We start from the raw sequence: 19,589 nt of genomic DNA, 5'->3' as shown, positions 1-19,589 counted from the left end.
TAGTTGTAAACCCAAGCTCAATTCACAGCTCGATTTGCACATCATAAACCATATTATTTTAAAGCTGCGTTATTTGAGTTTGGGGTTTTTCGGGGCTGAACTAAAAAATATCACGATGTTGTAGAGTGCACACAAAACGAGCGAAATGCAGTAATATATTGATATTACTAGCGGGTATAACCCGGCCTTGCCCGTGGCACGTATGTTATAAAATTAATGTTTCCTAAAAGCTTTGAAAATGATTTTGAAACTGATCGGACGGGAATCAAACAAACTTAAAACTCACAAAAAAAAACTTTGAAATGCATTTTCCACCGAAGGCGGTTAGGTTTTTTCGAAAAATGTGAAACACGTCTAAAATGATGTTTCTTATAGATCTTTGGAATTAAATTTGAACACAAAACGTCATCCACCAAATCTTCGACCCCCATTTGCACCAAGGAGGGATGGATTTTTCAAAAAGAGTGAAGCACCCCTCAAATGAATTTGGGGCCGATCGGATGGTAAGCAAAAAACTTTCATACAACCTTTTTCCGCTAATTTACCACTGTTGCGGGTGGAATTTCCCAATTCGCTGATATACGTATTCATTAAGTTCTTATGGAGAGCTTTGAAAATAAGCTCGAAGCAAATCGGACACAACTTAAAACTTCGCACAAAAAATCTTTGAGTCGCATTCCACCCGAGAAAGTTTGGATTCTGCGAAAAGTGTGAAACACGTCTCAAATGATTTTTCTTATAAATCTTTGGAAATGAATTTGAGCGCGAAACGTCACCCACCAAATCTTTGACCTCCATTTCCACCAAGGAGGAACGTATTTTTCGAAAAGTGTGAAACACCCCTCAAATGAATTTGAACAAAGATCTTTGAAAATAAGTTTGAGGCCGATCCGATGGTAAACAAAAAAGTTACATACAAACGTTTTTCGCGATTTTGCCACACTTGCGGGTGGAATTTCCTGAAACCCCGTATTAACGTGCACCTACATCACATAAGGTAGCTACAGTGAAAATTTCAGCTTCCTAGCTCTTACGGTTTGGGCTGTGCGTTGATCACCAATCAGTCAGTCAGTCAGTCAGTCAGTCAGTCAGTCAGGACAAACAGTTTTATATATAGAGATATATATATATATATATATGTATATATTTATACAGCTATATATAAAAAATGCATAGTTAACACATATAAGCAATGCTATAATAAATCTGCGGTTTTATTTCTTTTGTCGGAGCGCAAAATGTCCAATATTATATGATTTCCTTTTCCAAACAAAGCCTGTAAAATTCCAAATTGATTTGCTGCAAATTAATGGGCTTGACAACCAAAGCGATTGACACTTTTGCGGCATCGCCTGGTGTATATCAATGGAATACGGGCCTTAACTGTCGTCAATTAGAAATTATGCCACGCCATTTGATTCATAAAGTGGCTAGGGCAAGTCGGAGTAAAAACTTTTCCAAAATGAAATCAACTTAATTGCCCAGACGGCGGATTTTTTAATTGCTTTTCAATGCCGCTGCCTTAGAGCAGATACATTTGTTTGTTTATACCCTATTTGCATTACAAGTAAATAAATATGTAGGAATAAATAAATTAAACAGCAACATACAATTCCGATTATGTATAGTAAATGTATATATATTTTGGTACAATAGAATATTGGTATAAAGGTTATTACATACCATATTCAATGAACTTTCATCGAAACAATATCGATTTTTTTTTAAATATGGATAATCTATATAATAATATAAACATGATTTGGTAAATTGATTCTCTCATGTCTAGCTTGAGGCTTTACCGGGTTTTCCAAAATATCTCTCTTGTTTTCTTAATCGATAAGTATCGATTTCCAATCGTTGGTGGATCTTAGGGCATTACAGGGTATCTTATAATGGATCATACATATTTCCTTTCAGGCTTTTTATGCCCTTGCAGAGGGTATTATAATTTTGTCGTGAAATGTGAACGGTTAGATGCAGACATCTCCGACCCCATAAAGTATATATATTCTTGATCAGTATCAACAGCCGAGTCTATATATGCATGTCCTCTGTCCGTCTGTCTGTTTCTATGCGAACTAGTCTCTCAGTTTTAAAGCTATCTTTATGAAACTTTGCAGAAGTGCTTCTTTCTGTCGGAACCAGCTGGATCGGACCACTATATTATACAGCTGCCATAGGAACGACCAGTCAAAAAGTAGGTTCTTATATCAGCAACTTTTTTGTTTATCAACATATCTTGACCAAACTCGGCATTCATTAGTTTTACTATGCTCCTCATATATATGCAAAATCCTAACAACATCAGACCACTATATCATATAGCTTCCATAGGAACGATCGGTGTAAAATTAAGTTGTATGAAAAACATTTTGTTTTTCAAGATATCTTAACATTATGAAAAGGTTGGGTCTGCAAGGGTATTAAATCTTAGGCGTGCCGAAGATAGCACTTATATCTTGTTGTACTTAAAAAAGCTGCCGCAGTTTAAAGTTCAACCAAATGGAGAGTGAAAAGTTCATTTAATTTGCTAATTGTTGCACTTGATGCTACATTTGCGTGCTGCCACTTAAAGCACTTGAAGGAGTGGCCACCTCTTGGGCTCCGTGGGGAAATTAGTCAACAAAAGAAGCGGCTTGATGTAAGCGTAAATACATTAAGCTGTCAATCTTCATTCCAAACACAACGCTCTCTCTTACATACACACGCAAACTCACACGCAAAAAGTGAAACCGACAACTGTCGGGCACTGAAAATATTTTGGCAAATGCTTTAGAGTTGGGTTGGAGACGGGTCTTCTGGGAAAAGGGGGTGAGGCAGGTAGTGCAGATGCCAGAACGTTGAGTGGCACTTTTGAACTTTGACTGTCGCTGACGTCGCTTTGCTTCAATTGATTTCAGCTGACGCAGACAGCCAGCAGAGCAGACATCGAGACAGACAGACAGACTACAAGACAGTCAGTCAGTCAGAAAGTCTTTCACATAAAGTGCTTCCCTGCTCGCACACGCCCTCGCCACAGGCATTTGGCTGTCAACAAAAGGGCAACTGAAATTTCACTAATGTTTGGCCCATAAATCGACTTAACGTATATTCCAAACTTTTTTTTGCTTGGAATTGACTGTTGCAGGAATATATTAACTGAAGGTAATCAGAAGATGCCTGCAGGCGTGGGTTGATCGAATAAAATGCGCACCTGAGGGATTGTAATTGTAATGCATGAATTTTTAATGCGCAGGAAATAATTCAAAATAACAAGAAACCTAAAGTAAATCAACAGCCAACCAAAATATTGCCTCGTATTGTTTGTTTCCATCAAGAGCAAACAGAATTCGATATGGCACGACCTTGACCGGGGCCACTGTTACATTAAACCCCTTGAACCATGCCGCTTGGCGGCAATAGTTCACATTTTACATTAGCATTTGTTTGATATGGAAATGGCAATAAAAATATATATGCTTTATGAACTGTGAACATTTGCTTGTGAATTTATTTCGATCTCTTCCATATTTTACAGCATGCAGCAAATTTGTTTTCCTTGTGGCGTGACTTTATGTAGGAGGATAAAAGAGCATATAAATTATAAAAGGAAGTTTGCGTTTTCAATCGGATAGTCATAATAACTAAAATAAAAAAAAATGTATAATCGAATCGATATTTTTTCTGAATCTTTTGATTTTAAGGTAGTTGAATTTGCTTCGATTTACGACAAACATTGACTTGGTAACTTTTAACTGATTTTTTAAAACTTATATTTAAATAAAAAATATAGTTGCTAGCTTATACGTGGAGCTTAAAACAACCGATTCGAACAGCGTAATCGTGTAATAAAAGAATGCTCCTTCCGAACAAGATTGCCAGAGAGCAGTCCAAAAATGTTGGCAAAACGGTTTTATATTTATTCTGAAACTAAACAATAAAACTAAACAATAGATATTAATATGAATTTAACTAAGACATTAATTGTTTTGGAAATTACTTTAATATTATAAAAATATTTGGCATATATCAAATAAAAGCCCATAATTTAAGCAGCGTTTAGTCAGCAACCCTTTTCAAATGGCTAAGTGTCAACCCCTTTTTCAGCAAACAGATTGGATATATGTATATAGATTTATATGGTTAGCATTCAACAGCTTCATTGTTATTTGGGCATACTTGTATTTCTTGAAAGAGGCAACAGACAGTCTGCCTGACCTCTGTGAACCCTTTGTACGTGGAGTGCGTGTGTTTGGCTTTCGAATTGCCGTAATTTGATGCAGTAAGTCAACTGATGGCCCATTGGTCTATAAAACCGCACAAGTTTTTGTTATTTATGAGTTTTGTCATAAACAAGAGGCATGACTTAAGCGTGTCTAGATAAAATATGTATTTTCCACTCTATTGACAGAACTCCATATAGATACTTATATATATTGCCTGTGAGTGCTTGTGACATTTATTTATTGTTATTTTTCCTTTGAGCAGAGAGACTATTTCTAGCATAAGTTTCAACACAAAATGCTAATAAGCCGGCAACTAGGAGCCCGAAGCAGAAAAATACTAACACAAGCCGCTTGCCATTTCTTTTGCAGAATATTTTCCCCTTTTGTCAGTTTTGATATTGAAATGTTGTCTTCCTTTTTTTTCTATATATTTTCAGTTTTCCTGGCGGTCTGATGCCGCATTGTTGTTTCCATCCAGTTGCTGGCAGCTAATTTAGTGCCTAGGCATACTCTGTGGCACGGCAAGCAAATCAAGTAAGTCAACGTTTGCAATCAATTTTCATTTTCGGTAACTACGTTATTTCTAACAGCCACATACTTGCAATACTCTACTGTGAAAATGATATTTGTATCCATTAAAAAAAATAGTTTCTGCATGTGAAATGAATTCGAGTATTGCGAACATAACGTGGCCTTGCTATTTGTAATGTATACCTAAATGAAAATTTAATTAAGTTTTTCAAATATTAAAGATATTTATCCTTCTTAAATAAGTAATCTGACCAGTATGATGCGGTTTTAAGATTAACATCATTTAAGTAATTATTCCCATGAATAATTTAGCTACAGAATGCCGTGAAAAGTCACATACTTCGGGATTGGGGTTGAAAACAAGGATTTTAATTGCTTTAGGATCCGCGGAATATAGTTGATAATATTATCTTATTTTGGGATGCACAATTTTGAAGAACGCATTTGGAATCACAATTAATTTATTTTTAAATCCACTTCAGAACATTATTGAAACTTTAATATGAGTGAGAATAGTCTCCTAAAAGAGCTTTGTTCTTGATATCTTTGCAGGCTTAATATCTTTTAAAGCTATGCCATATAATGTTAAATTTTAATAGCTTTAACATGCGTTTCTGCAACAAATATGCTAATATTTGCGTATGCCAAACTTGTTGTTCAGTGTATCACAGCTTCGGCATTTATTAGCAAACATTTCTCTGGTTTCTGAATCATGGAGAAAATTTCAATCAGATTTATGTCTGAGCCTATGACCCTATGCATGTGTGTGTGTGTATCTGTGTTTGTGTGTTCAACGGAAATAATAGTTATTCTGTTGACTTGTGTATGTGTGCACACAAAAACAAACACACACACACACACGTGTTATAAACACATATTGATATATAAGACACTTTCATGGAATTTTCCTGACAGCTATTCCAAGAGTTATAAGTAGAATGTATATATTTTAGTTGATTGTTTTGCTTTTGGGTTGCTGTTGTTGCTGTCTGATATTACCCAAGAAATGAGCTTGGCAATCGAAATAGCAACTTTTGATTAGTACATTTGTGTAATAATCAAGTTGTGCTCATCCTTGAGCCTGCCACTCGTAAATATTTGGCTGATTGATGGACATGACTCTGACTGGGTTTACTCTACATTTTATGGGCACATATTTTTCTATTATTATATTTTACTATTTCACTATGTTGGCCTCATAAAGTGGCACTTGAGCTTGTTTATTTTCCCCATTCTGATGCTGTTGCTGGGGGTCCCCAGTTACCTCCCTACTGTTATTTGCTGTGACTGAGTGTGTGTTTAGCTTTGCATTCTGAGTGCTCTCCACGTTAAAATAGCCAAACAATCCGCTTATTCTTGTACTTTGTTTAGTTTGTCCGCCTGTCGGTGTTTTTACAAGTCTCAAGTTTTCCGGCTGGGCATTGTGTGTGATTTTGTCGGCCTGCCAAGTGTTCAAGTTTGAGGAACTACAAATTTAAGCCAACTTTAACTTAAGTTTCAGATATGTAGTGATGCACTTGGATTGGAGTATGGGGAAATGTACACAATATTGCCGGCCAATGTGTCTGCCCCGAAATGCGTTTATAGCTTCTATAAATGAGTATGGGCATGCGTATGATCAATATGTATATTTTATGATGGCGCTTTTCATATCAAGTAGCTTTAGAAGGCAATTATCTAAGTACGTCTCATTTTCTTAGTATCTGAAAGCGCTATGAAAACATTTTAAGCTGCCACTTGTCCCAAGCAGACAATTTTCTAAGTTTATTAGCTAAGGGCAGGCTCTTGGTAGTTTTTATGAAAATTGTTGACCCAGTGTTGAAGTATTAGCTGAACTGATAAGCATAACCTACATTTATTTTTATATTATTATTATTTTTTGTTTAACTACCTCAACTTCCTGTCGTAATTGTTTACTGAGGTCATCGTACAGCACTTTATCAGTGGGTTTAGCTTGATGATACATAAGCGTTATAAATTTATCATTTAGCTTATTGGCGTCATGAGTTATTTTAAATTATGCGTGTAATGTTTAGTTTCTTCTATTACTTTATAAACATTTTATGTCAGATAAGATCCATCGTATTTTTCGCTTGACTTGCACATTTTATGGAGTGCAGCTCACTTAACAACGAATTCCCTGCAGCTGCTGCTGTGTTTTGCGCTTTAATCTCATATTTCCAGCGGCATAATGTTTACCCTGTAACGGTTCAAAGTCTATAGTGGGTCTTAGAACTTTGGCTGGAGCTAAATATAATGCTACTGTTATACCCTGCGCACATAAATACGAATAGTAAGCTTTACTGTTTACTTCGAGGCCGTGTTATTTGACCTTTGGATCTACAACTTGCGGCGTTTATTTAGAGAATATCGACACTTGCTTATGAAATCACAGAATGTGAAGTTTTGTAAATGTAACATATTTTAAGCATAGGGGAATCAGGCTATTGTACACAAAATGCTTTTGCTTATTTTATACAAATATCGATAAGGTCCACTCACAACAATATGGAAGATATATTTATAATACTGCTATATGTACACCGATGAACCTATTACTAGCCACATTTTGTAGTAATCTCTTTATATAGATTTTTGATTTTTGACATTTTTCGTTTCGGCAAGAATTGCTAATAGGTTATTTATGGGCATATGCAGCTAAGTTAAGGCCACCATTGAACTGATTACAGGGTATCTACAAGTTAGGTGATCTTAATTTGAGCCCTCCCGCTTGTTTTATGATGATATATTAATGCAGTAGCCATGAGGTATCATAAAGTGAAGCCACTTGAAAAGTAGCAACCAGAACCTTACAACAACAAGAATAAGCAGCACATCTGCCTGTCTGACAATAACTATGTTAAGCTAGCTATGTTAAGTATATGAACGCACACACACATTAAACGCTTTTGGTTTATGTATGCATTTGGTGTATGCTACTTAACGCTTCTTTCTTATATATATTTATTATTGTTTTGCTTGAGCGGTAAATTGTTTATTTTTATGCCAATAAATTTTGATGGCTAGCTATTGCGATTAATCTTGTGCGCTTGGCCAAAACACTCAATTTGGCCACTTAACTGTGGATCAAGCGAATCGCAAAAGGCCAAAATTGTCGCGCCAGCTGTGGCAAAATTCCATATTAAAAATTGTTGCATCTTAATTGATTTTAATCAAAGGCACACAATATGTGAGAGCCGTGCACAGCTGTGTAAACAGTTTGTACACTTTGACCAGGGGAAACGGACCTATACCCAGTCTTTATACCCATTTGCTAGGTCCAGTGCCATCCAGACATTGGCGAATGTTTTGTCTAATGTCCAACATTAAAATTCATGCGTCAGTTAAGTGTCAGCTTGCTGAAAATAGCTAATCACGCGGGACACAAACAGCACACACAGGGTATACTTTCAGTTATGAGTTTGTTGGATAAACAAACGTTAGCAACGAAATGTGTGTTAGGAAAAAACGAAATTATGAGCAATATTTTGTGTTATTCAGGTTTATGAACAGACCCAACTTGTCTGACTCAGCTGAGCTAGTCCATTACATATATATAAATATATATGTATGCATAGGTATATGCTCATATACAATATAGAAATTTGGAACTGGGTCATCAATTAGCGGCTGGGCTGCGAAGCTGTATATGTATGATTTATGCATAATATATAAATATGTAAATGAGTGGAAAAAACTGAAAAGTTGTGCTACATAATGCCAGATTTTTAGAAAAATTCCAAAAAATTCAAAAGTATTTTTCAGAACTATAAAATATGTATACCAAGTGTTGTTGATTTTGAAAATTGTTGTTAAATAAAAACCAAAATTTTCCAAACTTTTCTAGATGAAAAAATATTTGAGCAGAATAGGTAAAAAATGCACATGTAAAATGTAAATGTAAATATTAGTTCAAGACAATTGGCTTATATAAGTATTCACCCTTTAACTTTATCAAGTCCTTATACAATGCCTTATGAGACAGACGTCATAGCATTATTGACAGGTCTAAAGTTAGAATAACTTTTTACAATCGAATTCTATAAAAATAAACATGCAGCGCATACGAAATTATTTACATTACGCATACGCAGCGTGTGCGACTGCTTATCCAACCCGTTGTTAACGCACGCTGTGCGACAGCAATATATATATATTTTCTGCACACGGTATTCATTCACAAACAGGTAAGCACACTCACACAGGGTCGCACTTGTACTCGCTCATTCATTAGAAAAATAAATTTCATGCTAGAACAAAAAAAGAGACAAAAAAGGGGAAAAAAAGAAAAAAGTTCTCGGCATATTTTTTGGCCGCAAGCCAAACATAAACGAAAGCAACAATAAAAGTTTTTCACGTTTGTTGCTGCTTGGGGTTTTTTATTTCTGTTGGCCCATTCTTTTTTTTTTGTTTGTGGTAATATCAAGTTTTCTGCAGCCCGTCGGTTTCATGACGTTATCAGGCGGTTTGTCGGCCGGCCCACGAGAGGCTTCTGACCGTCCAACCCTGTAACCCTTGACGCCTCTCTTGACTCTTGGCTGTTTGTCAAAGGTTTGGCAATTACTTACATTTCTGTGTCATTATTGTTGACAAAGCGTCACCCCCTGTTGCCCAAAAAGTCAAAAGTTGGCCTCATACATCACAGTTTGACACGTCTGCGGCTCTGCCTCCGGCTAGATGAATGCCTTGTGGCATGCGCCCAGTATGCCGTGGACGCTTGCCGGCCGGATTGCCCTTGTTTTCCTTCATGTCATATCGATTTTCAAATTTGCGCTAGCTCTAATTGGACCTCGTGTCCAAGTGTCATTTGACTGACGGAACTCGTGTTTGCGGAATTGTAGCTTCTTTTGCTGTCGCTGTTGTTGTTGTATTTTATTTCATTCTTTTATGCTGATTCCCTTGATGGCTTGAAGGTGTTAACTTTATCACACAGTCCAAACAGTAATTTATTTTTATTATTTTGCATTTTTTATTCGTTCTGTTACCCATAATGTAAACACTTGTTTTCGCATTTATTTCATTTCACAAGAATGAAAAGTAATTTGATATGACAAAAAATGTACAGTTTATGTAATTTGTTTTAAGTGACATTTTTCATAAGAACCAGAATAATATATACCCTTGTATGAAAATATAAATCATGATTACGTTTCTTGAAAATTAAAAAAAAAAAGCGAATAAAACATGTAACCAAATGAACAAATGTGATGAAACATTATCGAACATGGCAAGGAAAAAATCGATCATGACAAGCGAAGAAATCCTTAGAAATATTAGCTGGTATACTGTAAGATAGAGATATTTGAGCTTTAATAAAATATCTCGACACGTAAAATTTTAAATGTTTTTTCAAAGTTATCTGATCCTCTTTTTTATCATTATATATATTTAATAATTATAATTATTATTATTATTCAAGTGTTGATTATGATATACCGAATTATATGATCCAGTCAATATGTATTTTTTCAGCTTGAATTTACCTAAGAGAGCAGATCTTCTGCCCAGCATGACATACGTAATGCTCAAAGCATAATACTCTTCGCAATGGCATTTAAAGTAAATTCCCTTGTCTTTTGCTTTGGCACGTACTATTTGAAGTCAATGGCGCAGTTAGAAATAATTTTCAGGATTGCTTTTTTTTTTTAATCCCATAAAGTTACATGGAAACGAAAATGATAAATATTTTCAAATTAACTTTTTGATTAAGAATTTAATAAACCCTAGTGTTGTAATAGAAAGCCAGTGAACTATTCAAGGCTCATTCACCATTTATAGTTAATGATAAGTTGATTTTATTATCAGCTACGTGGTTATAATATATTATCTGTGCTGGATTATATTTACAGTAGGTTTTTTTTTTATAGTAATGGGCGTTTACTTGGTGCAGTCTCATATTGTTTAAAGTACCTGTCTCTATTAATTATTCAAAGTTTATTGATGCATAAATCGCAGTCACCTTGCTGAGCTAATACTTTGCCAATAACCGCTAGATAAATGGCAGCCAACCTGTTATTAAGTATACTTAATCTGGGTTAATGTCTGTTAATACTCTCACTGCCCGCCTAACATATCCGGTATTGCTAATTTGCGCTCACTTAAAGCAATCGAAGCTCTCTAAATATGCATTTTGGTGTACTTTCAGAAGGTTCGGTGGTTTTCTAGAAGCTCTGTTTCTAACGTCAACGGTCAAAGTTTAAATGCTGAGCCAGTAATTTATTAGATACTTTAACTTATATAAGTCCAAGCAACAGTTTCTATTGTGATTTCTAATGCGGTTTGTAATTTGTGAAGTCAACTTTTGATTCACTTTTTGCAACGTTGCAATTTTCCACACGATTGCATTTTATGACCGCAAAGGCAATTATTATAGCTGGCAATCGGGTAATTCAAAGCCCTGACTAACACGCTTTTCGGCATAGAATCCAGAGCAATGAACCCGCGCAGCAAGTTTCAAAACGCAATTCAATTATACACGCCCTATTCGTACGTCATAAGAGCCAAAAACAAGAGACACAACAACAACAAAAGTACAAGCAAATCGTCTGGCAATCAATTTTCAGTATAAAATAAATTGCAGTACTCTATGTCAAGGCACTTATAACTTTTTCATTCAGCTTGCTTAAAAGTTAATAAAAATATCAATAATAATTATTATTTGAAGGCGATTGTCTGAGCGCGAAGGGGTTGAAATTGTCGCAGCAGAAAAAAAGGTAATTTTGATGAGATAAAAAATGGAAAGAATTTTAGATTCTGTAAAGCTTAAGAACTATAAAAGTCCAAGAATAATAATTTTACGTTCAGACCCCCAATCAAAGAAACCGTAGAATTTTATTCTATTTTTTTTTTATTTTTATTTTATTCGTGGATATGGGACATGTTGATTTAAAATTTTCCTTTTTCCAATTAATTATTATTTTCTAATCGTTTTTATTTATTTAAACGAATTTAGCTCTCAACACTAGTCGCAACCCTGAGCACATCATTAAATTTTTAACGCATAGAATATAAAATATAATTAATCTCTTTCACACCTCTTCATGAAATCTGTGCATGCTCAACGTACTAATTCCCTAAAGATAACCCCAAAATATTTAGCTTCTGAATAGCATTTGCATAAGATTTAAAAATATTAAAGTGCTACAATAAAAAAACTTTTGTAATAGAATGAAATTTATGACAAAAGTTCTTGGTTGGGTCAAGAAAAAATAAAAACCTAATTTTAGAAATTTTTGAATGATTTTTTAATTTTTCTTATAGCATATCTAAGTTTCGTCTTGAATATTTTTGAATATTTTCTAACTTGAGTTTGCCTGTGTTCATTCCATTTATTTTATTTTAAATATCAATTGCAAATAATTGAAACGTTTTTGCCTGCACGCTTGTCTTGCACTCAAACGGAAATAATTATAGAGCCAAGTGCAAAATGGTCAGCCGTTCCATGTGTGGATTGGCCAATTGGCCGTTAGAGACCACGTTATGGCATTAACAATAAAAAAAATACAAGAACAAGGGATTACAAGTTTATAAGCCGCAAAATGTTCACGATAAAAGTTCAGCTCGGTAACGACTTAGAGCAAGTTTTTTTTATTATTATTATTTGGCCTAGTTAGTTTAGACAGTTAGTTGGGCGTTAAATTGGGGGAGGGGCATGCTTTTTGCAGTCGTGGGTGGGCTTTGTGGTAAAACGTTTGAAAATGTATGCAAAAACTTGAGCATGTGGCAAAAAAGAATTGATTAAAAAAAAAGTTCTGACATAAAAGTAAAGATAATAATATGAACTATTCATATGTTATTCAATTTTTATAATTATTATAATAATTCTATATACAATCGAATGTTCGCTCTTATAAAAATAATGCCCAGTCATATCGTAACTATTATAACTATCTGGGTTGTAACTATCTGAGTTAGCTTTCATGCTTATGAATATGTAAATAAATTCCCAGACTGTGTCGATATAAATATTTATAACCGATCTATACATTGACTAACTATATAGCGAACTGTAAAGCCCTCATAGCTGACTTTTGATTTTTTTAAAACAATTTTTCAGGCAAGATTTATGCCACTTGTTGACCTTGAGCATGGTACGCTTTTTTATTTCTTGTTCCATTGTGGCTATAAATAGCGACTGCAACCTCCAAGAGGTCACAGCAACTGCAGCTCATACACATCATTTAACCAGCTGTAAATTATACGAATAATAAAAACAAAAAGTTTTTTTTGTTAAATTGTTTTACAGGGCTTGCTAAATTTTTTAAGTGCTTGCCAACAAAAAAAAAACAAAAAGCGAATAAAAAGGGCAGCATGAAAAAGCCAACAATGTGGTCGTGTATTTGCCAGCTGTGACCGTCAGGAATGTAACGTTTACTTTTAGCCATATTCATTGCTTGGGCCAATAAAATTAAACGGCTCATTAGTTTAAGCCTGCCGCAAAATGTTTATAGCCATTAATTAAAGGTCAGTTAGAGGCTGCACTTGTTTTCTGGCAAAAAGGCACAACAATTGCCAGTTTTATTAAGACCATAGGAAGCGCCCTCAAACACTTTGCTGTTGTTGTTTTACGCTTGTGATAAGCACAGAGGGGGAGCGTACCATGCGTTTAGATAACTTGCCAGACATCTAGGCCATTGTGTGTGTGTGTTGGCTGAAGGGCAGGCTGGCTGTTACGAAAAATGGTGGCTAACTAAACCACAGCGAATGCAAATATTTAATCGCCAGTGGTTGCCTATCGCCAGTTGAGTATCTACTGGCTTCTGATAAAGCCTGCTGATAAGGGGCAGGGCTAAATGCTGATTTGTATCGTCAACCGCTCCAATGTAAATATCTAAATGTGCCTTATCAAAAAGAATGCAGACATATCGGGCTACTCGAAAGTAATTTGACTGTCAAGCTTGGCGCTTCGAAGGGACTATTATCTCATTATCAGTCAACAGCCGCGTGCATTGCTCCGATTCTCTTTCTGCTATAAATGATATGTGGGCGCCGTGGGCCCGTCTTGATATTTGATTTATAATAAAGTTGCAATGGAAATTAACCAGCTCATACACTGAGTCATAGTTTGTCTCTGAGATAAGAATGATCTTCTAATTGAAAGGGTAAATGTGTGCCATGATAGCTGAGTGACTAGAGATTATCAGTTCAGTTAACTTTTGTAAATGAATAATATTTCTTAAATATTCAAGTTTTACAAAGAAATTTCTTTGCATATCCTTAAAGAATGGTTTTGATAAAATTTTAAACTATCGAAAGCATAACTTTCGTATAAGTGGAATTAAATTTAATTTAATTTGCCGATTTCGTCAATTATGATTTTATATTACACCGAATTTTATTATATATCTTATATTTATTTTATAACTAATTGTATTTATTTTCATATTATGGGCACTTTTTTTGTTCTCAGTTTTGAACATTCAATGCATTTCGCAACACTGACCGCAGGTGGTGACTGCAGGATTAAGAAGGTTCCCTACGAATAGGCTGCCATGATTTTCATCGTAAATGGTATAATAAAATGGATGATTGGCATGAAATATTTCTGGCATTGACTCTGGAGCTGGGGCGCTGCGCACCATCATAACCATAGCAGTAGCTGCAGCGGCTTCGGTGCCCTCTTCGTTGACCTCGATGAATGCCTTGTGAAGGATATTTGACACCGACAACGGCTCGTTTTGCTCCAGCATTTTGCCAAATTCAGCCTGTGAGCTAAATATTATGCTGATGCCCAGTTCTTTGAAAACAGGCGTTAGTTCCGTTTCGAACTCAGCTTTAAACTTGGGCACTTTGAGAGAGACTTTCGTTTCCTTCAGTAGAGAAGTTATGCTATCTAGTGGCGTTAACCTCAGTTTCTGCTCAAGACTGTTTAAGCCATTCTTCTGGTTGGGCAGTATGATCAGCATATATAGCTCAGAGTCCTTATAGGCCATGCGCAAGGCTTTCGCTTCAAAATTCGTTAAATCCGCATAGAAGTAGTTGTTCGTAGAGTGCATCATATCTACTATGGTCCGGTTCTTATCATCCAAGAAGAAATCTTCGTTTTGCGTGGTGCTTTCATCGAATTTGATGGTCCACTCGCCTTTGAAGCGAATGGCATTGACCAGCACAAGGCGAGTGTCTGCATTAAGAACATTTTGTTGGACCACGTCTTTTATTAGGCTATTTGTCTGGGACTCCACCCACGCATTGATAGTATTAGCTGCTTTCTTGCTATTTGAGAAATCAATATTCTCGATATTGGACAGAAACTTTTGGGTCAACACATCGCTGAATTCCATTCGTGTTTGATACTTCTGCATGATATAAATTTTGTTCGCCATTTGCAAAACACTGCTTTGCTGATAGTAGTTCAGGGTGTTATAAAACCCATCTGCTAACAGATTGACATCGCTGGAGGTGAAATTAAGCCCCTCGTCCAGCTGCTTGGCGGTCTCACTACCATCGTCGGCGCCCATTCGCAACATTCCGGCGCAGGTTTGTATGGAAATTGGTGAACATATTAGATTTATATCGGGATTCAATTTAACCAGAGTATGGTACAAGTTCCTGGGAAAGGCACCCAGTGAATCGGCCAATATGAGCGATTCTTCTTTTTCCATAATTACAGCAGGCTTATTATGTGTGGGCCATCATTGTATGTAGCTTTTTAGCAGACACCGTTCCGCAAAAAGGTAATAATCGAAAATGAAAGCAAACATAAAGAAAATTGTGTGTTGACAATTAAAATTTTGATAAAATAACGAAGAGTGAGAAAGAAAATGTCAGACCGATTGAGCGAAAGAGGGGAAAAGAGACAATACGAGTTAAAGAGAGAAAGAAAGAGAGTACATGCGAAAGATAATTGCCGAGGAAAAAATAAAAAAAGATCTTTTTAAAATACGCACATACTGCTAAACAAATTTTATTTTTGAAGATCTGATTTGCCTTTATGGGGAACGCTTCGCTGAAAAGAAAATTTCTCAAGAGAAAGAATGACAGAACCTGTGAAAGAGACAGATGTCTTTAAAAATGCATCTTCTGTCCAAAATTAAATCAAATTTTTAAAGGACCTATTTGCCTTTATGAAAATCGCATTGAAGGACGATTCGCTTTTAATTGAAAAAACATATCTAATTAGGAGAGCCAACTCTTACAGCATCAAGCTGAAAACCATCCTCTGTCAACTCGATAAAATTCTCATGATAATACTTACTCTGTTTATTGAAACAATAAATTATTGAATTATTATTGTACTATTTACTACAATTAATTATAAAATAATATTTTTTTTTAAACAAGGCTCGGCTCTTGTAAAGTCAAATCTCCAACATTAAAATAAAACATCATCGATAGACAAAGGCGTTCGGATTTTCCCTATAAAGAGACAACCATAGTTTTCATGATAAATGGTATAGTAAGGGATGATTGGCCTGAAAAAGCAGCGGCTCTTGAGCTACTTCTGTTCCTAATGTCCTAATGTCCTGCCGCGGCGTTTTTTAACTTTAGCTTCTGGCAATGTAGGCAGGTCCTTTGGAAGTAAAATGAATATATAGAGATTATCTCTATAATCCATCAGTACGATTTTTTGTTCCAGCGCTGGCATAATCAAGTAATCGTTTGTAGCATTCATTATTGATACTTATTTTAAACCTGCTATGATCATAAAAGAAGAAATCCTCGATTTGTGTCGAGCTCTCATTGCATTTTTTTCCACGCAGACTTGAAGTGAACATTGCCATTGATTATATTATATAGCTGAGTATTGGCAATACAATTTTCGGGATTCGTTAGAAGCGTGCCATTAATGAATATGTTATTGGTAATAAGAATCTACAGCAATTCCGATTAAATATGAGCACCTCCTTGAAATTGTTGTACCTGAAACTGAAACGATATCGTCCAGCTCCTTGGCGGTCTAGCTGCCAATCTTAACGCCAATAGATAACATAACACACAGAAGTCAATGGCTAACATATACAAGTTTTATACGGATTAACACTAACCAGATTGTGGAAACAAGCTCGGAACAAAACATCCAATGATTTGGAAAAGTCAGTCAACTAACTTGTTTCCAATTATTGCGTGCATCTATCACAAATCAAATAAGTAACATTTAGTTTTCCTTGTATATATAATTAAAATAAAAGTATATAAACTGTTACATATTTTGCAGTCAGATATATCTTCTGCCACTTGCTCTTTTACTGCATAATGATAATAAATGTCAGCAAAATGATCATATCCTTTGTAGATAATTATGTCTAGGTCAGTAAATCAATCGGAGAACTCAAAAACGAGGCGCCCGTTTGGAATTTTAAACTAGATTTTTTATATTAGCCAGTACCGTTCTGAGTTCATGCAAATTCATTCAAAAACTCTGTTCTTGGCTGATAACTTCAATGACCGCTATATTCGTGGTCCAATTCGGCCGAATTTGTCATAAGTATTACCTATAAAACAAAAAAATGGGGAAAAGATTTGGTTGTTAATATTATATAAGCATTTGATAATAATATCATAAAATTAGTTAAATTTTATCTATGGATCTTATTTTTTTGTTTTTGAAATAACAATTAAAAAATTCTTTATTTAATTGATCAGCTTTTAAGCTTTACGTGTACAACATTTTTATTTTTTCTAAATTTCTCTAGTATATCAACTATTTAAATTCTCCACAAACATTGCGAAATCCAGCGAATTTTCATCAATGTGACTCATCGTTTGTCCATATGCAAATTAGAGTATATCAAATTTCACCATCGGAAAAATGATCATTTTCGCATGCCTTAAGCTCAAGCACATAAATCAAACTGGAAGTAGATATATTTTGATGTATTACTTTTTGAATACCTTAACGATTCAATGACTTTTGGCCACGTGCCTGGGCTCAGAACTTTTCCTATCTAAGGTGAACAGTCGATCGACAAGGGCAGTTGTCAGTTTGCATGATATTGGAATTTATAATTAATGTTCAATAACTTTTTATTTTAGGCGCATTAGTAAAATATGATTTCCGAAATGTGTTTTTGTTGATGTGTAAACTTGTCAATCAGCAAAAATCAGACGCACTTTTTGACTAGTTCTTGTCCCTAAGGTCATACACATATAGATACACATATATAGTATATATCTTTATATTACCGAATATTCCGACTAATTTTTCAACATGTTCTATAGACACGATACGACACGGAACTGGATGTAGGTCAGTTGGCCTGCATGGCGTGTTGTCCAGCTATAAATAAATGCATTTGTGTTTTCATTTCTGAATTGCCTAGTAAACAATTAATACCGAAACAGAACAGACCAGAACAGAACAGAACAGTGGGCATCATTTTCAATCGAATGGCGTAGGAGTCGCTGACCTTGTCGCCAAAGTGGAAAACTGCGAAAATCGGGGGCAAGTCCACATGCGTCAAAAGTGGCCAAGCCATTGGCCTCAAGCATGTTATCACAACTGTCCCGAATCAGGCTTAAATGAAGCCAATGTATACTTTTTTGTGTTGTCCCGCCAACATTTCATATGCAGCCGAACTAGAGCTTCTGCCATGATATGCTATGCTAGCGGCCAGCATAAGGATGCCGCAGGCTGCTCTATTGTCTATGGCCACTGACATGTGTCATACACTTTGACCTCAAAGTGACCAGTGGCGAGTATGCTATATTTTTTGCTTTTTATGATCGTATATATTTGATGCATTTTCATGTTACCCTGTAGCCATAGAAGGGGTCTGTAAAGGGGTTGAATTTCTTTAAATACTTACTTTCAAGTAAATACATACATAATAGTCTGGGTAGGCAAAAAAGAGTTTAAGTCGGCTTAGTCATATCTTCAAAATCAATTTAATATATATTTTAATCGCCTTTACATTGGGTAAATAATGGGTAACTTCTCGTCGTGCTCTATGACTCATTTTCTTTACTTGTCCGGGTAACTTGATGCTGGCAGCCGAAATCAGACATTGTCTGCCACAGCCAAGTGCAGTGAACCCGTTTGGCCAAAGCTTGTGCACTTTTTGCATAAATTCGAGACGCTCCGCATTACAACATTATAATATGGCAGCCCACACTGAAAGGGTTGCTAATGCGGTATAGATAATGTAATTATAAAGCTTTGACAGGTTGTCTGTGAGCACATAGGTGTCATTCAGCACTCAGCACTGAGCATCGCCCACGGCTCACAGGTTGTCATCTTAAATTGCATTAGAATTCTAATCGATGGCTTGGATATGTGACCTGATTGTTGCCCTTTGCTGTTGGCATTTGGTTACAATTTATCACCCTGCGCCCTGATATTATTATGTCCAGCTTGGTGTTCAGAAAGTTTTAAGTGGTTTGCAGCTGCTGGTGAATTCCCATAGACCAAGTTCGTTTTAAAGCTGTAATTGAGACCGACTGGTAGCTTGACTAATTATATTGTTGAGGGTCGGTAAATTGATTAGGCAACTGTTCGTTGGCTTGGCAAAATTGTAAGCAGATGCGAAGGTCAGGCCATGTGGGTCAATTGGCAATAGTTTTGCTTACAGAACTGAGATTGTCGATGATGGGTCAGCTGTTGTAAGCTGTTATTACAACTAGAATGTACAAATGAACGGCTGCGGTATTATACAGAATAAATGCATAAATATATTGTCGGTTAAATTATTTAATGGTTTGCGTTATATTTACTTGATTATTTTTTTATTGCTGGAAATTATGCAAAATTCAACCAAACATCTAGAGAAGGCCTGGAATAAAAGTTTGTCGAGTTTTAGTTGCGGCTGTTGTCTAGGTTGGTAGCACAAGAGTATGAAGTTTGATTATTTTTGCAAGAATTCTTAATTTCCGAGTATTCTTGAAACTAAAAGAAAAGTGTAAGCCGAACCGTGT

General features: G+C 35.6%; 2 protein-coding genes across 5 annotated transcripts in view; both read right to left on the bottom strand.

The window, feature by feature from the left end:
- Positions 1-19,589, bottom strand: part of LOC135439925 (fructose-bisphosphate aldolase) — a 187,327-nt gene that overhangs the window by 110,174 nt on the left and 57,564 nt on the right. The window lies entirely within an intron of this gene.
- Positions 14,040-15,482, bottom strand: LOC135439924 (antichymotrypsin-2-like). The gene has a single exon (XM_064698797.1). It carries the CDS (start codon positions 15,338-15,340, stop codon positions 14,159-14,161), a length of 1,182 nt encoding a protein of 393 aa, XP_064554867.1. The 5' UTR covers positions 15,341-15,482; the 3' UTR covers positions 14,040-14,158.

This window comes from Drosophila montana, unplaced genomic scaffold (genome assembly GCF_035044405.1).
Source record: "Drosophila montana isolate Dmon_TW-CO22-7 unplaced genomic scaffold, ASM3504440v1 contig_779_1, whole genome shotgun sequence".
NCBI classification, from domain to species: domain Eukaryota; kingdom Metazoa; phylum Arthropoda; class Insecta; order Diptera; family Drosophilidae; genus Drosophila; species Drosophila montana.
Note: the sequence above shows the minus strand (reverse complement) of the source record. Positions and strands in the feature narration are given on the sequence as shown.